General features: G+C 30.5%; 11 protein-coding genes across 11 annotated transcripts, besides 1 other annotated feature; 3 read left to right on the top strand and 8 right to left on the bottom strand.

Moving 5' to 3' along the window:
- Nucleotides 1-2065: 2065 nt before the first annotated feature.
- Nucleotides 2066-2620, bottom strand: TVAGG3_0073790 (26S proteasome non-ATPase regulatory subunit family; the record flags this gene model as incomplete). The annotated part of the gene is made up of 1 exon (XM_001325974.2): nt 2066-2620. The coding sequence occupies one exon, from the start codon at nt 2618-2620 to the stop codon at nt 2066-2068; it is 555 nt and encodes a 184-aa protein (XP_001326009.1).
- Nucleotides 2621-2887: 267 nt separating this feature from the next.
- Nucleotides 2888-3274, bottom strand: TVAGG3_0073780 (profilin family; the record flags this gene model as incomplete). Its single annotated transcript, XM_001325975.1, has 1 exon — nt 2888-3274. One exon carries the CDS (start codon nt 3272-3274, stop codon nt 2888-2890), a length of 387 nt encoding a protein of 128 aa, XP_001326010.1.
- Nucleotides 3275-4536: 1262 nt separating this feature from the next.
- Nucleotides 4537-4872, top strand: TVAGG3_0073770 (uncharacterized protein; the record flags this gene model as incomplete). The annotated part of the gene is made up of 1 exon (XM_001325976.1): nt 4537-4872. The coding sequence occupies one exon, from the start codon at nt 4537-4539 to the stop codon at nt 4870-4872; it is 336 nt and encodes a 111-aa protein (XP_001326011.1).
- A 400-nt stretch (nt 4873-5272) lies between these two features.
- Nucleotides 5273-6037, top strand: TVAGG3_0073760 (exonucleolytic nuclear-transcribed mRNA catabolic process involved in deadenylation-dependent decay; the record flags this gene model as incomplete). Its single annotated transcript, XM_001325977.1, has 1 exon — nt 5273-6037. One exon carries the CDS (start codon nt 5273-5275, stop codon nt 6035-6037), a length of 765 nt encoding a protein of 254 aa, XP_001326012.1.
- A 129-nt stretch (nt 6038-6166) lies between these two features.
- On the bottom strand, nt 6167-7126 carry TVAGG3_0073750 (3-dehydrosphinganine reductase protein; the record flags this gene model as incomplete). The annotated part of the gene is made up of 1 exon (XM_001325978.1): nt 6167-7126. The coding sequence occupies one exon, from the start codon at nt 7124-7126 to the stop codon at nt 6167-6169; it is 960 nt and encodes a 319-aa protein (XP_001326013.1).
- Nucleotides 7127-7728: 602 nt separating this feature from the next.
- TVAGG3_0073740 (uncharacterized protein) lies at nt 7729-8112 on the bottom strand (the record flags this gene model as incomplete). Its single annotated transcript, XM_001325979.1, has 1 exon — nt 7729-8112. One exon carries the CDS (start codon nt 8110-8112, stop codon nt 7729-7731), a length of 384 nt encoding a protein of 127 aa, XP_001326014.1.
- A 471-nt stretch (nt 8113-8583) lies between these two features.
- On the bottom strand, nt 8584-8850 carry TVAGG3_0073730 (RNA binding; the record flags this gene model as incomplete). Its single annotated transcript, XM_001325980.1, has 1 exon — nt 8584-8850. One exon carries the CDS (start codon nt 8848-8850, stop codon nt 8584-8586), a length of 267 nt encoding a protein of 88 aa, XP_001326015.1.
- A 274-nt stretch (nt 8851-9124) lies between these two features.
- On the bottom strand, nt 9125-10239 carry TVAGG3_0073720 (protein of unknown function (DUF3447); the record flags this gene model as incomplete). The annotated part of the gene is made up of 1 exon (XM_001325981.1): nt 9163-10200. The coding sequence occupies one exon, from the start codon at nt 10198-10200 to the stop codon at nt 9163-9165; it is 1038 nt and encodes a 345-aa protein (XP_001326016.1).
- A 1966-nt stretch (nt 10240-12205) lies between these two features.
- Nucleotides 12206-13300: a mobile genetic element.
- Nucleotides 13301-14173: 873 nt separating this feature from the next.
- On the bottom strand, nt 14174-16143 carry TVAGG3_0073700 (5'-3' exodeoxyribonuclease protein; the record flags this gene model as incomplete). The annotated part of the gene is made up of 1 exon (XM_001325982.1): nt 14977-16143. The coding sequence occupies one exon, from the start codon at nt 16141-16143 to the stop codon at nt 14977-14979; it is 1167 nt and encodes a 388-aa protein (XP_001326017.1).
- A 96-nt stretch (nt 16144-16239) lies between these two features.
- Nucleotides 16240-17262, top strand: TVAGG3_0073690 (uncharacterized protein; the record flags this gene model as incomplete). Its single annotated transcript, XM_001325983.1, has 1 exon — nt 16240-17262. The coding sequence occupies one exon, from the start codon at nt 16240-16242 to the stop codon at nt 17260-17262; it is 1023 nt and encodes a 340-aa protein (XP_001326018.1).
- Nucleotides 17263-17655: 393 nt separating this feature from the next.
- Nucleotides 17656-19641, bottom strand: TVAGG3_0073680 (uncharacterized protein; the record flags this gene model as incomplete). The annotated part of the gene is made up of 1 exon (XM_001325984.2): nt 17674-19641. One exon carries the CDS (start codon nt 19639-19641, stop codon nt 17674-17676), a length of 1968 nt encoding a protein of 655 aa, XP_001326019.1.
- Between the last annotated feature and the right edge of the window lie 26 nt (nt 19642-19667).

Here is a 19667-nt window from a genome sequence, read left to right as displayed (position 1 = left end):
TAAATTTGTCTCATCTCCTACTCTTAATTTAAAAAAATTTCAAAATCCATAATAGTAAACATTTCTTATTTTTATTTAAATCTGAAAAAAAATAAATTTAAACAATTTCTCTACACACGACGGTTTCGGCGGTTTTCAGAATGGTTGACAACTGAATTCATCAGGATAATGTCGGTTGGGGTGCCCTTCTTGGCCTCCTGAGTACTCACCAAGATACCCCCAGCTCCCGCAAAACACCTCCTATAGGTGAGCATTAACTGATGAAGTTATTGACAACTTTATCTGATTTTTTTCTTTGTTTTTTTGTTAAGATTTCTTAACCAAAGACTCGAAAACAAAACTTCGCTTCAAGTTGCTGTCTTCCCAGTTACTCTGTCGCAATCTTTTGTCTGATTGCGTGCAAAGTTCTGCTCCTTTGAGACTTTGCCCGACAGATGCATCTGGGAGACAGCACCCAAGCAGCTTATTGCTTCAAGTTGCTGTCTTCCCAGTTACTCTGTCGCAATCTTTTGTCTGATTGCGTGCAAAGTTCTGCTCCATGAATTATCAAATATGTGCCATTTCAGGAGAGATAACAAGCCATGCCTCCTGGAATGGCGGATTGTTCAACAACTTCTTCTGATTGCAGAACTTTCAACCGACAAGAGTGCACAATACACTCTTGTCGGTCAAAGTTCCGCATTCAAGTTATGAATGGGGAACTTGATATCATTCTGGGAGACATGCAGAGGCAATGTCTCCCAGAATGAGACACTGTGACCGACAAGAGTGCACAATACACTTAATGTTTTCAAATTTTCAGATTTAAATTTAATCTTTATTTCATCATCATTTATAGTCTTGTTCCTTATATACAGTTATAATAAATTATCGTCAGATTTAATATTTAAGATTCTTACTACTCAATTCAATATAATTATGTTACACTCATATTCAGGATAATAATTTAAAAATCTATAGCTCATATTTTGATAGTTATATATTTAGATGATATATATTGCAATTCCGGTTTCAACACGATCAAATGCCAAACCAAGACAAAATATATATGAATTTTCAAAATATCGATTTACATTAGAATCTATATCTAATTTTATCAATACACAAGTAGTGAATGTTCAATACATCTTTGAGCAACGTGAATAGCACAATTTTATAGGATTATTAGTTGATTATATAAAATATAAGCCAAATCGAATCTGCTGTATAGTACTTTAGTTTATCATTGAATGTTAAATGTGTTCATATAAATATTTGAGTCAGATATCGCATTTTCTAATTTCAAAATTTATCTCATGAAGTTAGAATTTATTTGATCATACAACATCATGTTAGTCAAACTAGAGTTCAATGGCGATTCTAAAATGGAACAAATGCTTGTTTTATCAAAATGTTAAAATATTAATCTAAAAAACTTAATATCTAACCAAACCATTCTAGAATTATTATATACAGGTATAGGCAATCTAAATGCACACGGAATTCGGAAAATTAAAAAGAATATTTATGAGATTATTAAATCTTATGTAATTCAATGAAAAGTAGATAATATGAATATCCATAGGCTATATATCAACATATGAGTTTTTGGTTTGACCAATACTATACTAATGTGATCAAATTAATCTGATTTCTTAGATTTTCATTTGAAGCATTTGCAGTAGTAGTGGTACCTTTATATATTAACATATTAAAAAATTGCGCTCCGATTCGCAGTTTCTTCATGATTTTGAGATTGCATTAGATTTCGCGATGCAGAAAAAAAATCACTTTAGATTCCCGTCAAACTCTAAGTATAAGCATGTCTCTATATGTAGAAACTGTCTGCGCTATTTATTTCCCGGCTCAAAAAACCACGGTGTCTGTGTGAGGAAAATACCCATTTTAGGACCCTGGGTAGGGGGTCATGAAAATTTTCCAAGAGTTGGAAATATAGGGTAATTGAGAAATACAACAGTATCGAATTTTCAAAATTTAGGCCTCATTATGCTCCAATTTTAAGGAAACTGATACTTTAAAACAGAAATAAACACATATGTAATATTCTTTTATGAATATAGTATTTTTACAACGGAATCAAATGACATCCTACAAGTCCATCTCCTTCCCACTTAGCTGGTGTTAAAGAGCATGAAGCTAATTCTCTCGAGTATTCTTCCACGCGATAAACTACTAAATCTACTGCAGTTCCTTCTACAATATTCTTTTTGACGTCTAACATGTTGGTAGCTGGACCAAATTTTATTAATAAATCACCATCAATTAAACCTGCCTTTTCTGCAGGCGATCCCTCTCTAACTTCTGATATCAAACAAAACGGTTCTTGTTTTTCGAGTTCCATCATCAATGTTGGTTTATCTCCAGTTGGTACTGAAACGAGTAATTCTGATATTAAATTTTCTATACGCTTTCTATCATTAAGAAGTCTTGCTGCACGCTTTCTTTCATTTGCAATACGAAAATGGTCTATGTTTGGTAAAGGAAATCCATCCTTATCAACTAATGAACCTCTATAGCCAACACCAGTTGATTCAAGATAAGCCTTAATATCTTCTAATTGCTTATCAATGATGTCTCTAGCAAAAGATGCCGCTTTTACTGATTTTTGTTGCAGACTCATTATAATTTTTTTTTTGCTAAAATTTTTCGAAAAATCATATGTTTGATTTCGAATGATTCTGCTCATTAGAAGGTTGTCATCCCTTATGCCGCAATTTTATTACTATTGTAAATATAACCGATGCTTCATGCTTTCGAAAATGGGATAAGATTCTTAGAAAATCTATAAAACTTGAAAGATATTTTTATTCATAAACAAAAAAAGCGCCATAAAAACAAATTCACATGTTAGATGATGTATAATATTAATTGCCTGTAAAAAACTCTATTATTTACCAAGATCTTGGCTATCAAGGTTATTTTCTTTAATTTTTTGAGCTAATTGAACTGTAGCTTGTTTTAGTCTATCGTAAGTAATTTTATTCTCATCATATGCAAACACTATGCATTCTTTGCATTTGCACATTATAGCGAAACTTGTATTTGTAATTCCAATGTAAATTTCATCAGATAAACTAAGAGTTAAGTATACTTGATTCTGAAAACTAATTCCATCATAAACGCATTTACTATTTGGAACGAAAACATTAGCAAAATTTCTGAATTCGTTAGTATTTGTATAAAAACCTGGTGTAGTATACCATACAATACCTGTGTGACTGAAAATTGCAGCGCCTGCGCATTTTCCAATCATCTCATTTAGGATATTTTCCATTTTGTCACCTTTTTTGCATCAAAAATAAACTCATGTCTAAAATCCATTCATTTGCTATGAATCAAGCATGTTTATGTGCATCCTAATAAGCAAAATCAACTAGAAATCCTTGGAGTTTTGATATTGTCTAGAAGGAATTATTGACTGTGATGAATATGTGCATTTATGACGTACTCATATATGAATTTTGGGAACCATAATTCAGAAAAATTCCCCTAAAAATGAATTAATGATTCAAAATGAAGAAGATTTACTTCTTCTAGCCAATAAAAACATACCAAATTATATGAACGAAATTGATTTGCAGTCAAGTCCATACATTGACGTCGAAATATCAACCCAATTACAGCAAACTAAAAATTCCGAAACGAAAACATTAATTTTAGAAGATCTTACTGAATATGATGAACAATACAATATTGTCGAAACAAAACTTTGCTGCAAAAGCTGGAAATATATTAATTTGTGCATTGGTTTAATTTTTGATGCATGCATTGGATTTCATGGATTTCAGTATCCATTTCTTAGTTACATATTATCATATATTGTATGGGATCGGCGCAGAAGTTTATCATTGTGCATAATTTTCTGGAATTTACTTCCCAAAGTAATCGTTTTTATTGTTTTTTCTTCATACATCTTTTCATTTTCAGGTTCCAAAGCTATTTCTCAGAATTCTATTCAAAAATAGCAAGTGAACAAATATTTACATATATTTTCTTTAATCAAATTGAAAATGATCGCACTGGTGTTATTTTTTGAAGATAGAAATCTTGTATGTTTACTTCTTTTGTATATTTTAATTAACATTGGCGATTAAAATGTTATTTTTATGATTTCGGCAAAAAATATGTTATTTTAGGGCAACTTGTTGATATTTATTTTCAAAAATGTAATGTATCTTCATAACTGGGCCTGATTTGAAATATACCATGAAATTGATTATTGATAAGAAGAGAATCCTCTTAACTTTGTATTCAACTTGAAGTTGAATAGCTTCTTAGATTCATCTGAAATTGTAAAACTTGGCCTGTAATTTATGTATCATTGAATAATAGAAATGCTGTGACAGTAAATATATTTGTGATGGTGCCGGTTGGTATTGAGTGAACTTAGTTATAAGATTTAAAGAAATTAGAACTAAATTTAATTCAATCAATGAAACTGTTCCTTAAAATCTTGGATTTGAATTCTTTATGCCTAACCCTTCTATTTATTTTGATGATTCAAAAATATTTGATGAAAGAGAAAAGTGTCAAATAATGCTTTTTTCTTTGTTTTTCCTAGTTGAAAGTCAAGAACTCAACAACCCCGAGCCAGATTATTGGACAGGATGGTCACCTTCTCCATCTTGGGGGCCTACTCATGTTCCAAAACAAACCTGGCCAACAAATGAAGCACCATGGCCACCAACACGATCAAAAAAGCCAACATCAACCGTTGAACCTCATAGCAATAAGTTAGGAACTGTAGCAATTATACTTATTACACTTGGCGCTGTTATTTTTGTAGCTGTAATTGTTGTTTTGGTACTGTACGCATTTGGAATCATTGGTCACAAGAATAAGAAAATTCGGGCATTATCTCTCAAAGTTTGAAGTGAATTCCGACTTATTATTAGAATCAGCAAAAACAAAATGACATGCGCATCTATTATCTGTATAAAATCTATCCTTATATATACATGCATATATATTGTTAATCAGACACATCTGTTTTTTTCCTTGATTCTTCAATTTTCTTCATATGAGTAGAAGATTTATTACTTCAGACCTTTCTGCATGTACTTCCCGACCCAAGGGCTATAAGTTTGTCTTTCATTTTAAAACTGAGTTGAGTGAAAGAATTGCAAAATAAAATTAATTTAAAAAAACAAAGTTTATTAACGATAATTCGAATTTTGAAGAACTATCCGTGTTAATGGTGCAATATTGAGTTAATTCATTTTTGTCACCATAATTTCCTAAATCATCCCCCTAATTATTCTAATTTTATTGAATGAAACAAGATGACATTGTAGATGTGTGGGCTTATAATTTGGAAACAGAAATGGAAAAAATTGCGCATTTATTACCTAAATATCATTACGTTGGGATGGATACGGAATTTTCGGGATTTTTTCTAAAATCTCCACCTTTTTCAGCATCAGACGAAGTCAAATATCAAGTAGAAAGAGAAAATGTAAATAGAATGAAACTAATTCAGATTGGCATAACTTTAGCAGATGAAGATGGAAAAGTACCACAACCAATATGTACTTGGCAATTTAACTTCAAATTTGATTTATCTCATGATATGCAATCTACTGATTCAATTAATCTTCTTTTCCAATCAGGAATAGATTTTGATAAATTTTTAAAGGATGGCATTGATATATCGGATTTTATTCCAATATTCTATGCTAGTGGGCTTATAATGAATGATAATGTAATTTGGGTTACATTTGCAGCCGGTTACGATATTGCATATTTAGTTAAACTTGTTACAGCAGATATTCTTCCTGATACATCTGCAGAGTTTGATAGAGTAGTTAGGACATATTTCCCTCATTATTATGATGTCAGATATATGATTATGCAAATAAATCCAGGAGTTGGTTCATTACAAAGTCTTTCCAAAGAGCTTGGTGTGTTAAGATATGGTCCAATGCATCAAGCAGGATCTGATTCATATGTAACCGTTTTATCATTTTTTGCAGCATGTCGTAGACATTTCAGAGGCACTCTTATTCATGAAAAGTTTAGAAATAAAAGTTGTAAGTAAAGTTTTATGTTTATTATTGCGATTAAAAAAAAAGTTTAAAATAGATTGAATTTTTATTGAGAGAAATTATACTGGGCAACTCAAGAATTGATTTGTAGATTTAGAGTTCAAATTTACATTCTTTTTTATTTAATCATTCTTTGGTTTGTTCTCATTTGGTAATCCAGCGAGGCCATCGATATATTTGACTGTGAAGTAGCGGATAATTGGGACGAAAGGAGCGAAGAAGAGGTCGGCAAAGATATTATTTGAAGGAGCGATTCCGTAAGAAACATTGATGATGAAGAATGTAAGGATTTCTGTGTAGATGAAATAATCATTGCGGTTGATTCCCCAATAAACGTATTTCGCGATTGTTTCTGGTGAAAACAAGTTTGCTGTACCTTCGATAGCAGCACATGCTGTTGGTTTATACTTATTTTCAATTGCAAAGCCTGGGCTGTCCATGGAAGAGTAAATTCCCATGTGAACATGGATAGACTTATGAGAGAACTCATTTCTGATAGTATCAGCAAAACCCTTGAGGGCAAATTTGGATGGTCCGTAGGCGGCATAGCCAGAAAATGTTAAGAGACTGCAGATTGAGCCGCTAAACGTGATGTGGGCGCCTTCGTTTAATAATGTATATGCCATTCTTGTAGATAATATAGCGCCTATGCCGTTTACGTTCATTAAATTCTTAAATTCTTCAATTGGAAGTTGATCAAATTCGCCTGGACGTGCATAGCCTGCATTAGGGAACAAATAGTCGATCTTAAGACCCAAATCCTTGATTTGATTGAATGCATTCTGTAACGATTCAACATTTGTAACATCTGCGGAAATAATATGAATGGCCTGATCTTCTTTGTGAGGAATCTTTGCAGAAGCAGCTTCAAGTTGTTCCTGTTTGCGTGCTATGAGTGTTACATGTGCTGCACCGTTATTGAAAGCTTCTTTGGCAAGAGCAATACCTAATCCAGAGGAACCGCCAGTGATAACAACATGCTTTCCTTTCATATTTGGCATCCTCCTTGTGAGGATTCTCCATCCAGCAACAAGAAGCGCAACAATTCCTATGAGAATGTAAAGGCAAAGGATATAAAGCATCTTCTGAAAAAAAAAGTTAGAAAAAATTGTGTATGTTTACGATTAATTTCAATAAGATTATCTGTCATATTTTGAATGCGAAATGAAATCAAAATTATTATATATTGAAAAAGCAATTATTTCAAGAAAACCTTGAATTGAAAGTTTTGAAAACTTTTCTGGCAACATAATTTTTTGATCATCAAATTTAATGAAAAATATAAATATTGACGCATATGATTCTGATTTATATGACAATAGTTATGTTAAGAGATATCATGACTAACAATGACTGAATTACATCGATGGTTTTATCATTCTCCCTAATTTCGAAACGTCAGTAATGAAGTATTCTGATTTATTCTCGAAATAGGTACGCCTAGGGCTATAATTGCTTATGAGTGAAAAGAAATCGAATTAATCAAAATGAAAATATAAAATTATAACATTTATTCTATAAATAAGACAAAAACAATTGTAAACTAAATCAAACAAATGTTTAAAATATAATACATACATGTATTATAATAATTTCGGATGGTTTTGGTAAAATATTAAATGCAAAAGCATATAGTTTGATAAACATGAAAACGTTAAATATTTGAGAGTAATTCATATCTAAATTAAACTAATTGGCTACCAAGATAAGATGCAATTGGAGAAGTTAAGCCGCCAATTACAAAATATATCATAAATGGAGATACGGCCTTCCTTACACTGAATTTTCGTGCTGTAATTGTTGTAACAAAGCAAACAACGGATAAGAATATTAAAATAAAACAATAAATCCAAGATTCTCGCATTGAACGAGAACTTAAACCAATATATGAGCCTCCAACAACAGATACAACTAATCCAAATAATGAATTCCAGATATCATCCGAAGTTTTTTTAATTGGCTTTCCTATGCTCGTTTTTTGCGCTAATGATTTCTTTGTTTCATCCATGTCATCTTCATTTCCTATTGGAATTGGTTCCAGCTCCTTTATATTATCTTCTTCAGACATTTTTCTGTAAAATGTCACTTTTTTAATTTCTTGATCTTTATTTTCACAAGGATTTACTGATTCCTTTTTCCAGACAGTTTGTATATAGCTCGATTTTTGCATTCTTATGTTAATACTTATATTCATCGTTATTCAGCAGAATATTTGATCTTTTATAAAATTCTGATATTGAAGTTTTTATGCGCATAATCCTAGGTATGCATTACATTAACGGAAACAATATGAATCCTATTGGATATTAAGATAAATAATTAACAATAAAATAGGAGAAAGAATTATTTATTCAACAATCAAATAGTAGAAATAAATATGTACTTTGCTGCACTTAGATCGGAATGTAGTGAGTAACAATGGAATAATAGCTAAAATTAACTATTAATTTTTTTTTGAATCATAATTTTTTTTTTTAGTATCTGATCGGATATTTGTTTGTCTATTCAAAACTTACTTGTAGACTAGCATGAAAACTAATTATTCAATTTTATCTTTTTCTGGATCAGCCACTCGAACAACGACTCTGCATCCATCTATTTGACCATTATTCATGAAACTTATAGGTTCTGCAGGATCTGTAATATCTCCGTACGTTACTAAGCCCCAACCTAAAGATTGTCCAAATTTATTTCTTGCAATCTTAGTTTCAGCCACTTTTCCGATATGTCCGAAGATCTCACGAAGATGCGACTCATTAACATTAAACGAAAGACCTGAAATATAGAGTGTAACTCCTTCAGTCATTTTTTTAAATTTTGTCACTTTTTTATAAAGGATCTTGATTATATCCTCAAGATGAGCATTTTCCGATGCTTAAATAAGTAAAAAATATCAATATCTGGCGTTTAATTTCCATGATATAGCGTTTGATTGCACATCTGTTAAATTCATTCGAAATATATAACCCGATATATTTTTTATTAAAGGTATACTAACAACGGGATAAACTTTTGATAAGTTCCTTCTATTGCTTGTGAGAGTTATAAAAAAAAAGATTTCGAAAACTTATATTTATACAAATACAAACAAAAACAAATATATATAAACAAGGCAACATTATAAGGAGACATTATTCTTTGCGTGGATTGAAACGTTGCCTTTAACAACCCACTGTGCAAGTTTTTTTAAGTTCATTGGGTTTTTGTTACTTTCTGCAATTACCCAGTTGATTATTTCAGTATCATGATATGATTCAGCCGCATTAAGCAGTGTAGTTCTCTTTGAGTCGACGCAATTGATATCTTTGATTTTTCTGATTTTGTTGATCAGAAATCTGTAATCTTTTGTTTCAAGAACAGAATTCCATGAGAATCTAAGTTTGTACTTCGCCTCGAGCCAAAGAGCAACTGTATAATGATGAGCTTTGATGGCAAGGTCAATTGCGGAATTACTAACATTGATATTCGGAATGGACTCGCAGGAATGAATGATCGATGGATTGCCACCGATGACTGCGCAGTTAAATGTTTCTGAAGAGATAGGAGAGCCGTTTTCGAGTAAATAATGAAAACACTTCGTAGCTCCGTAATAAGCGCAAGCATCAAGAATAATGAGCTCTTTGTAGTGTGGAGAATCAATCATAGTCATGAAGCAATCAACTGAATATGGAGAGTAATTTTGGAAAAATTCTTTGAACTTTAAGATATTATCGTGAAGAAGAGTGTACTCAATTGACTTGAATTCATATACATTTAAAATGTCTTGGTGAGTCAATTCTTGTGAGAAATGTAAGTTATTTTGTCGGAATGCAAAGATTTGCTCGCTTTGGATTGCGCTTTTGGAATTTGCTTCAATTATCTGATCATTATCCAAGAGCTTCCTGAGGGAATATGATTTAATGAAGACTGGTACCTTGGAAAATTGTATTTTGGCCTGTAAGTCTTTGCAGAAATCATATGCAAGGCCAAGATTCATTAAATTATAGGTGCAATAATATCCTAGTGTCTCTAATATCTGGTCAACGGAAATTGCTTGTGAGTCGTAATATTTCAAAGTCTCAGCAAAAATCATCTTGTAGTTACTAGGTGCTAAGCCCCATATTGTTTCAATCGCATTCTTTTGTTCGATGATCTGCTGAGGAAGGGAATTTATCATAATGTAATTTGATAAAGTCAGAGAAAGACAGAATTGAAAGGACTTTCAAGTTTTTGAAATTTTTGAAAAACCTGAGCATTGTTTGGAAAAAAATAATGTTGATTACATTATGGTTAATGGATGTCAAAAATTGCGCGTTTTCGTTGTCTCAATTTAGACGATTTAGGCTATTCAATTGATTTACTATCGACCTCTCAATTTTTTATTGAAATTCAGAGGTATAGGTATTTAACAATAAATGCATCATGTATGGATATCATTCGTAACCAACAAGGTAATTATTTTGAATGTTAACGTGCGATTTTTGAATGGATTCTTCTCGGTGAATATGTTAAAGTTTTAAAATATAATTGGGGAATGAATTCTAGAGTTTATTATTAGCTAATTCAATTTTATTCTGAACTATAACGAAGTTTTTAAATAGATCATTATTTTTTGAACCATAACAAGGAATAAAAATGATATTATGTAACCATTCAAATTTTTCCGACTAATGACTTTCATTCCTTCTACCTTCTAAGAGGTATATTAAAAAATTTATTCAATTGGATCGAATAAAAACTTCAAAACGAAATCGCAAATTCGCAAAAAAGCAAATATCTGGGAAAAATCATTATTTAAGGTTCAAATTGTTTAATTAGTTATTAAGTGTAGCGATGTTGAAGCATTTAACTTGACACTTCTGAGAAATCGAAAGGTTCATGAAATTGATGTGATATCATGATAGATATGAATATGAATGCGTTCAAAATGATGACTTTTGTTTGTTCCAAATATTGATTAATTATGTGGACTCTCATATTCCTTTTTTGATCGATTTATGAATGTTTTTCAATGAAAATATTCCTTTGTTTGTATAGGTACATATTGGAATAAGAAATTTTCTCTCAGACCTTTTAAATGATGTAGAAACATTTAATCAACTCCATAAATTGAGATCTTTCCCTTGAAAGGATTTTCAAGTGTCACTTTTTCCCAAAGAACTCATCAAATTTGATTCATTGATTATATATGAGAAATAGTACAATTTACATATCAACAATATAATTTTGAAACAATTGATGACTATACATGTCAAATTGGGTTATCTAATAACCAATATGCAAATGCTCTTCTAGATGGAAATTCCAAGTCAGGGAAAGTCATCATTCCAAGTTTTGCCTATGACAAAAGTAAATCTTATAAAGTCGTCAGAACGTCGAAATATGCATTCAAGGAATGTAATTCTATTACTGCAATAATCCTTCCTAATACTCTTGAATATATTTCAATGGATTCGTTTTGGAATACAAGTGTAACTGAATTATTGATTCCAAAATCAGTAAAGTATATGGAAGATTATTCATTATCAACGATGTTAAAATTAGTCATTCTTATTTTTGAAGAACGGATTTCATTAAACATGGGTAAGTCCACCTTTCATGATTGTATGAATTTGCATACAGTAATATTCCCGGCGAATATAATTTATCCTGAAACATTAATTTTTCATAATTCTAATCTCGAAAGTGTCTTCTTATGTTCAAAAACAGTTATATTGAATAATAATCATTTTTTCAAGCTTATAGATATCCTTCGTTTTATGTAACTAAATCTTATAAAGGAGATAAATTTCTTGGAATTCCGGTTAGCTATATGGAAAATGAAAAATATTTTTGTCCAATAGCTAAGAATAGCTATGTATGTAATGTTTATTTACTTAATATGAAATTATTTTACTCATTTTTTTACTTCTTAATGCAATAAACTTTATTATAAAGTTTCTCTCTCAAAAACATATTTTTTCTATTGCACTATTGAGAAGCAAATATATGTTTTGATTCTTAAATCATGAATTAAGGTGCTCTATCTACTGAGGCCTAGAAAACCGGTTTATATGTGACGCAGATCTTTCATTTGTGACGTTTATTTGACACGAATCTTTGAGAAACCAGAAATTAAAAGGAATTTAAAAAATTTAAAAAACAATTTTGTTTGTTTTAAATTTTATTTGGAAAATAATTAAGGGTCCACTGTAAAAATTGAAAGTCTCTCAAAATTGAGAGGCGATTTGCAAATAATCGTTATCGTCTTTTTTCGAAAATCCACTTTTCCTAGTGTTCTGATTAATATTTTGTGAATGTAACAATAAAGTATATGTTTTAGTAAGATGATAATACATTCTATCACTTCAAATCACATAAAAATTGCAAAATCAGCGAGTTTTATAAGAACATGATTTTTTCGAATTTTTTCGCTTCTGGATGCGTGTTTTGAAAAATAGATATTTTCGAATTTTGATTTTAATTTAAGTATAAATTTTATATTAGGAATTTTTTTGACCTATTTCCAATCATTAATTCCTAAGTTTTTCTAGGAATTTAATTGAGAAGAAATTAGGAAATTCGCTTTAATGCCATTACATCCTAATATTGTGATGCATGTAGCTTATATTTATTGAGGCTAATGCCGGAATATCGTGCATTTTATAAAAAATTCAAAGAATTGACAATTGGATAGCACAAATTTAATTCTCTAGACAAAGTATTATTGTTTATATATTCAAAGCATTATCCTTCGTTTTGAAATGTTGGCCAAAAATTTTCGTGTTATTTTTTGTGTTTCAGCATAAATTATGTATTGACTTATGAAAGATAAGCATTTTATTCATTATCATAAAGATATACCAAAACAAATTGATAAAATTTAAAAAAAATGTGTATTTTAGTGGGTATTATTCTGGCCAATGCCCATTTTTAAACGATTTAATATTGACCATATCAATAGCCGACTCAATGTAAAAATTTAGATATTATTTTTTTCATTATTCAAACTTTGATAAATTTTAGTATAATGAATGATTTTGTTTCGTGTATGATACAGAAATGAAAAGCTTGATTAATATCATTTTGCATTTTTTCAAGAATGTTAGAGTACATCTACATTAAAAAATCGGATTCGAATTGCGATACTGCATCAAATTGTTGCACATCTGATAAGGATCTCAAAAGAGTAAAGTTAATTTTTTTGTGTTTTTTTAAGTTTTGGGCCTTAGTAAAAACACCATCTTGAGCAATATTTTTGGGACGACGATAGGCCTTATTTGGCCTTACAGTGGACCCTTAAACAAAATTAAAAAAAAACAAAAGAAAAGAAAAGAAAATCACTATTTCAGAGATATAAATAAATTTTGAATTCTTATGAATTAATTAAAGAGTTGAAATAAGGATGTCAATTTGGAAGAAAAGTGAGAAAATTCCTAAAATGCTAAAAATGAATTTTCCAAACGTATTTTTTTATCTCATTTTTTTGATTTTGAAAAAAATTTGGAGAGAAGAACTCTTCGTTTTTGAATTTTATCACGATGGTTTTAAAGTATATTAGACACATGTATTGGTATTACTATTTTTGTATATTTTGAGAGAAAATCCCTAAAAAGTGAGAAAATCTAAGACGGTTTGAGAAAATATATAAACTATTGAAAATTTGAATTAAACTTCTAATTTGGAAAAAAGAAATTTGGAAAGAAGAAAATTCAAAAATCGAGATTTAGACTCAGCATCAAATGGAGAACAAAATGTTTCTTCATATGAAGGAAAAAAATTTTCTTGTGAAGAAATAGAGTTTTTAAAATTTTATTGTATGTAATGAAATAAACAAATATTAAAATTATTTTTTGATAACAAGAAAATTCCCAATAGAAAATATTTGAGAGAAAGAAAAAAAGAAAATTGAAAAATATTACTCTCCTTTATATTTCATGAGATTTTAAATTTATTCTCATAAAATTGACAATTTTATACGTTTAGATGAAAATAAGTGATTTTGGTTGAAATAGAAATTATTATTTGCTTACAGCTATCAAATAGATTTTTGCTATTTTGATTAAAATTTGTTAATCAAATTAATAAATTTTTTCTAAATATCTTAAATATCAGGATCACTCACATATACAATGAATTGAACGATAAAAATAATACAAACTCAACTAAGTTTCCTGTCTTTCAACTAAAAAAAATTATGCAAATTAAATTAAATTGTTTATTCAAATATAAAACAAAGATGAAATAATTACAGTTATCATAAACTTTATGAATAACTCTGTAATTGGTTCAGATTTTCGTAAAAATATTTTTATTAAAATCGATAAGAATATGTTTACCTACTATCATCACATATCGATAAACAAGAGTAGAGTGATTTTTATCATCGAAACTTTTTAAAAGCTGCAAGCTGGAAGTAAAAATCTTGTTTTTTTTCTGAGTTAGTTGTAAAACTATTGATTCCCGAGTTATCATTGTGATGTAGAAGGATGTCAATGTACTGACTGAAGGATATGAAGTGAATTGAATTTCATTGCATTTCAATTTGATCAAAATTTGTTGAAATGATATGAATGTGTCAACATCTGTATCACTCTCTTTCACTCCTTCCCTATTCTTTCGAGAACGAAGCTAGCTCAGCTTTCGCTGAGCGAATTGACACTTTTGATGCCCTAAACGTACATGCTCTCAAATTTATCGAAAAAAATTATACCACCTAAACTAGTATATTCTTATTTTAAATATGATATTATCCTTAGAATCCACACTAGAATATATTTAAATCAACTTTTTAAAAAGTTCGAATCCTGCGCGTCTCACTTTTTAAATTTTCCAAATGGAAAATTATATTCTCCTAAAATGAAAACAATTTTCCGAATTGACATCCTTAGTTGAAACTGATATATTAATGTATATATCATGTGTTATGAGAAAGTAAAATTAAAAAAATAAATATCAAAATTAAATTTGTTTTTCAATTAACTGTTAGTTTGATAGCTTGTAAATATGATGTAGCATTGAATGAAATCTGGAAAGGTCTTTCAGTGAGTCTTGTGCACTTGAAATACTTAGATTGTGATGGTTCTCCTACTTTGACGCTTTCGATCTTTGGAGCTGAGTTTGTTTTGAAGTAAGGAGACACAGATGATGAAGAATTTGGTAATTCGAATGGTCCAAGAGTAACCGTGTCAATTTCACCTTTAACAAGCTGTTTAAGTATGTCTGGAGCAATGTCTGACCCTAGGAAGCTGTGTTCTTCTGGAGGATCTGAAAGAAAAACCAATTTTTCTGTTCTTGGATCATATGCACGAGCGCAAAGGAATGTTTTGAATGCCATGTTAAACATATCCTCGAATTTGGCTGGAACTGTGTATTTTTGGTCAGATCTGGCAGCAATTATTACATTTGTTGGATTTTCGTATTCTAAAAGGAGTTTAAGAGCTCGCTTTAGAGCAAGATTTGTAATAGATGGTGAATAATCACATCCACCAAATATACAAAGAGATGTAAAGTTGTCAGGTGTTAATTTAAGAAAATTTAAAACATCTTGGTATCTGATCGAAGTAACTTGTAAAGAATCATCAAGTTTGTATAGTACTAATGGTGTTCTATATGCAATTAAATCACTGTCTTCTGTTAAAACGCAATCAACGTATCCTGATCTTGCAAGATAGGCTAATTGTGCATCTGCTTCATAGGGAGATACTATATACTCGATACATTCATTTCTAAGTTCTTTGATCCATGTATAGACAGTTGCTGAAGTGATTGAAACTGCTTTTTGATAATATTCAAATGCTTCTGGTAATCGGCGTTCTTTTTCTAACTGTTGAGCAATAAGCAATGATTCACGTCGCTCTTCTTGACGCTTCTGATTTGTCATTAACTTGGCTGGAAGTGCTTGACCATCAAAAACAACAACAGGTGTAAGACCACACTTTTTAACAGAAAGAATACGACTCATTAAGTATGGTAAAATCTTTTTTGTTGTTGGATCTTTAATTATTTCAATTGGATACCGAAAACTTACGCGATGAAGCCATACAAAGCCATCAATTGCTACTTTTAAACCAGCAAATGTACTCAAATGGCATCTTTTTGAAACAGGAGTTAAAAGAGGAAGCAAACCTTTAATTCCCATTACAAAAAATAAAAATTAAATGTAAATAATATGAAAAGTAGTGAATGATAAAGGGAGTAATATATGATTTTTGTTTTCTTTTTTTCATTTTCATAAATGTCATTAAATTTTAATTCTCTGAAGACTAACAATACAAAAGAAGACAATTTATTTAAATATATGCAAAAAACTAACGATAATATGCAATTCCCACAGTTATTTTCAACAAACCAAGTTGTTTCTTCAAATGGAATTTATCAAAATGCTTTTCTTCTTTTAGTTTCAACCAAAGAGTTTTCTAACATGATTAACATTGACATAATACAAAATATTCCTAATCAAACTGAACCAATGGTTGCTCCAGAAACGTCTGGTTATGATAACTTTATTAATTATAAGGAATGTATTGATTTAACTGCCAGATTAGTATCAGCAGTTCAGAAATGCAAGCGTGGGCAAGACTACATAAGCTTTATTGAACTTTTTGTCACAAAAAGGAAAATTAAATCAATTTTTGAATTTATTAAGGAGCTTATTTATGTCACTGATGTTGCGTTTACTCAATTGTGCCTTGTTCAAGATAAAGATTCAAATGATTCTTACCAACAAATTGTTCATTACGAAAATAATCCCCTCCATCAAATATTATCCGCTAAAATGATGTCTACATTAATTCCATTTAATTGCATTTACAAATCTTCGAAATCAAGCGAATTTCAGAAAATTATTTTTGACTCTATTACAAATGACGCGTTTATTACAGTTCCAAAGCTTGTAGTATTCGTGCATCCTCAAAATTCTAAAATAGAACTCGATGAAAACCTTCCAAAATTGATTTCTGTTCCAATGAACGGAAATAGAGAGTCTGTATTAAAAGTTTTGGGAAGAATTGCAGCGTGGAGTGAATTTTCATCGCAAAATAAAGGAGTTGATGAAAAATCTCAAAATGTTATTGAAAAATATCAAAAAATTTATCCTGTCGCTAATTACAAACTCGTTGGATTTGTTAATGCTGCTTATTCTGAGCAAGAACAGTCTTCAACTGTTTCAATGGCAAATTCTGGAAATATTGAAGTCGAAAAGAGTGAAAAGAGCTTCCCAGAAAATCCAATATGTGTTGTTTATGAGTTGTCTGAATAAATATTTATAATTTTTTTTTAATTTCTATATTTTTCAATTTATTTCTCTGGTGTTGAGTTAATATCACTATTATTTCTTTTCCAATATTATTCAAGTATCGAATAAGTTCCTCCTTTAATATGTATAAAATCATTTTTGAAATTTTTCATCCTTTCAATGTAGTTGAAAGAACTGTGTAAAAATATACATATAGTAGTCTCGCAATTATATGATTGGGTTTGAATACAAAATTGTTATGTTCATATTAAAAGGACAAATAGCAAAGTACAATTATGTTAAAAAAAAGGTCAACACGCCAGTGAGTTCTCAACACTCGAAAAAACGTCATACTGTTAATTTTATAAATATAATTTACATTAAAAAGGAAAAAAACTAACAAAAATATAAAAATAAGCTAAATATAATATATATTTAGTTGATAATTGTAATTGATTTATTTTTGATTTTCCTGCTTTGAGAAAACTCGTTTCTTCCTTGTTTCGCTGCTTCAGGTGTTAGATAAACAACAACATTCTTGCCATTATCCTTGAAAACGTGGACTACATTTTGGTTATTTTGGTGTAATTCTCTAAATAGCTCTTCCTCGCTAATGTTTCCTGAGACACAGACGTGCAGGGATTTTTCAGTCCACATAACAGGTGTAAATCTGATGAAATTGACGGTTTTATTGTTAATTTTTGCAAAATTGTTTTCACAAAGCTCGTTTGCAGCTTCAACCGTGTTGAATATAAGCGCATTGTTCGGTTTGAAAGTATATTTATTGACAAACTGGCTGAAAACCGAAGGATACTGCTCTTTGATCTTATCAATGATATTTTTGTCCAAATTATTAGAGAAAACAACGGGAACATCCTGGAACGTCTTATACAGTTTGATAACCTTGCCTTCTACATCGAGATTGTCAAGAAAAGAGAAACAATACTTAGAAGTTTCCTTTTTTGGATCAGGAATGCAGTGGAAAACATTCAGAATTGGCTTTATCTCCAATCCGAAAATTTCCGATATCTTCTTGACCGCTGCTTCGTGAATTGGAGGATCATTAAACGCAATAATGAAGAAATCTTTGGGAGATTCGCGCATTTGGACAGACCTGACTGATTGGATCCTTTTGACTGACCTCATCTTGTTAATTACGTCTTCATCCGAGTGGATCGACTTGATGACGAATAAATTTAGCTTGAGACACGGGACAGGAATGAAGCACTCTGGCTCATCGCCCTGCAGAATGGCAGAGTTAAGAATCTTTTTGGAAATACTTCCGTCAGGGACTGTAAAAATTAACAATTTTTGAGAAACAGGGAAAGTTTTCGGTTCTTCTGGCTGCTCCTTCTTCTTGCCTGTTTTCTTCTTTTTGTTGATTGGTTCTTGTGGGCGTGGTTGCTGTTTTTGAGGTGAATTTTTCTGATTTTGCTGATTTTGTTGTTTCGGAGCGTTTTTGTTGTTTTGTTTTGTAGTTCTTGGCTGGTCATGTTTAATTGTGATCGGACAATGAATTTTTGTGCTTGGAATCGAATCACAACCGAATTCTAAATTTTTTGACCAGAAATAAAAGTTGTTTCCGACAATTCCCCCTGCTAAAGCAATTTTATTCATCTCTCCTTCGTATGGCTCTGTAAAAATGATTCGATTTCCGTAATAATATGTATTTGAACAAGAATGTTCGCAAATGTGGGTAGGAATGGATGAATTCTGAGAAACAATGTCTCCAATTGAGTTGTATGTTGTAAAGGAGTAGTTTGTAATGACAGAATATGTTGTTTTGCCGCCAGAAATAAAAATCGGGTCAATCACGGGGATTATTGTGTTTTGGGTAAGTTCTGTGTCATTAAATTCGTACACATGGATTCCGTCGAGCTGAGAAATGATGATTTGGTTATCTGTCGCTGAAAAAGAAGAAACATCTGAAAAGACTTCTATTGGCGGTTCAAATGGGTTGACTTTCTGTTTGTAAAGTATGTTGTTGTCCTTAACTAGGTAGTAAATGAAGCCAGGAGTCGAAGGAGTCGAAATAATTTTTTCTAATCGAGTAAATTCTGATTTGTAAGCATTGTCCTCAGAAAAAGGAAGCTCTGTTGAAAGTAATTCTGGTATTTCTGAGAAATAAAAGTTCTTTTCTGAAAAAGATATTAAGAAATCTTCTAAAATAGCTAAGTTTTCAATCTTAATGGATAGACCTTTGATAATATTCACGTTTTTATTGCTAATTTTTGCAATCTTTAGCTTGTTTTCTTTTTTATCGTAAATTATTGAATAATCTGGTGAAGTTTCTGATAAATATCTATCATAGTCTAGTTTCTTCTGAGTTGTATCTGATATTGGTTTCAATTCTGGAAAAACAAGACTCTCTCTAATCAAACTTGAGAGATCAAAATTTTCCATCAAAAAAAAAAATAATGGAGTCAAAA

The sequence above is a fragment of the Trichomonas vaginalis genome, chromosome IV (genome assembly GCF_026262505.1).
Source record: "Trichomonas vaginalis G3 chromosome IV, whole genome shotgun sequence".
In the NCBI taxonomy this organism is placed as follows: Eukaryota; Parabasalia; order Trichomonadida; family Trichomonadidae; genus Trichomonas; species Trichomonas vaginalis.
Note: the sequence above shows the minus strand (reverse complement) of the source record. Positions and strands in the feature narration are given on the sequence as shown.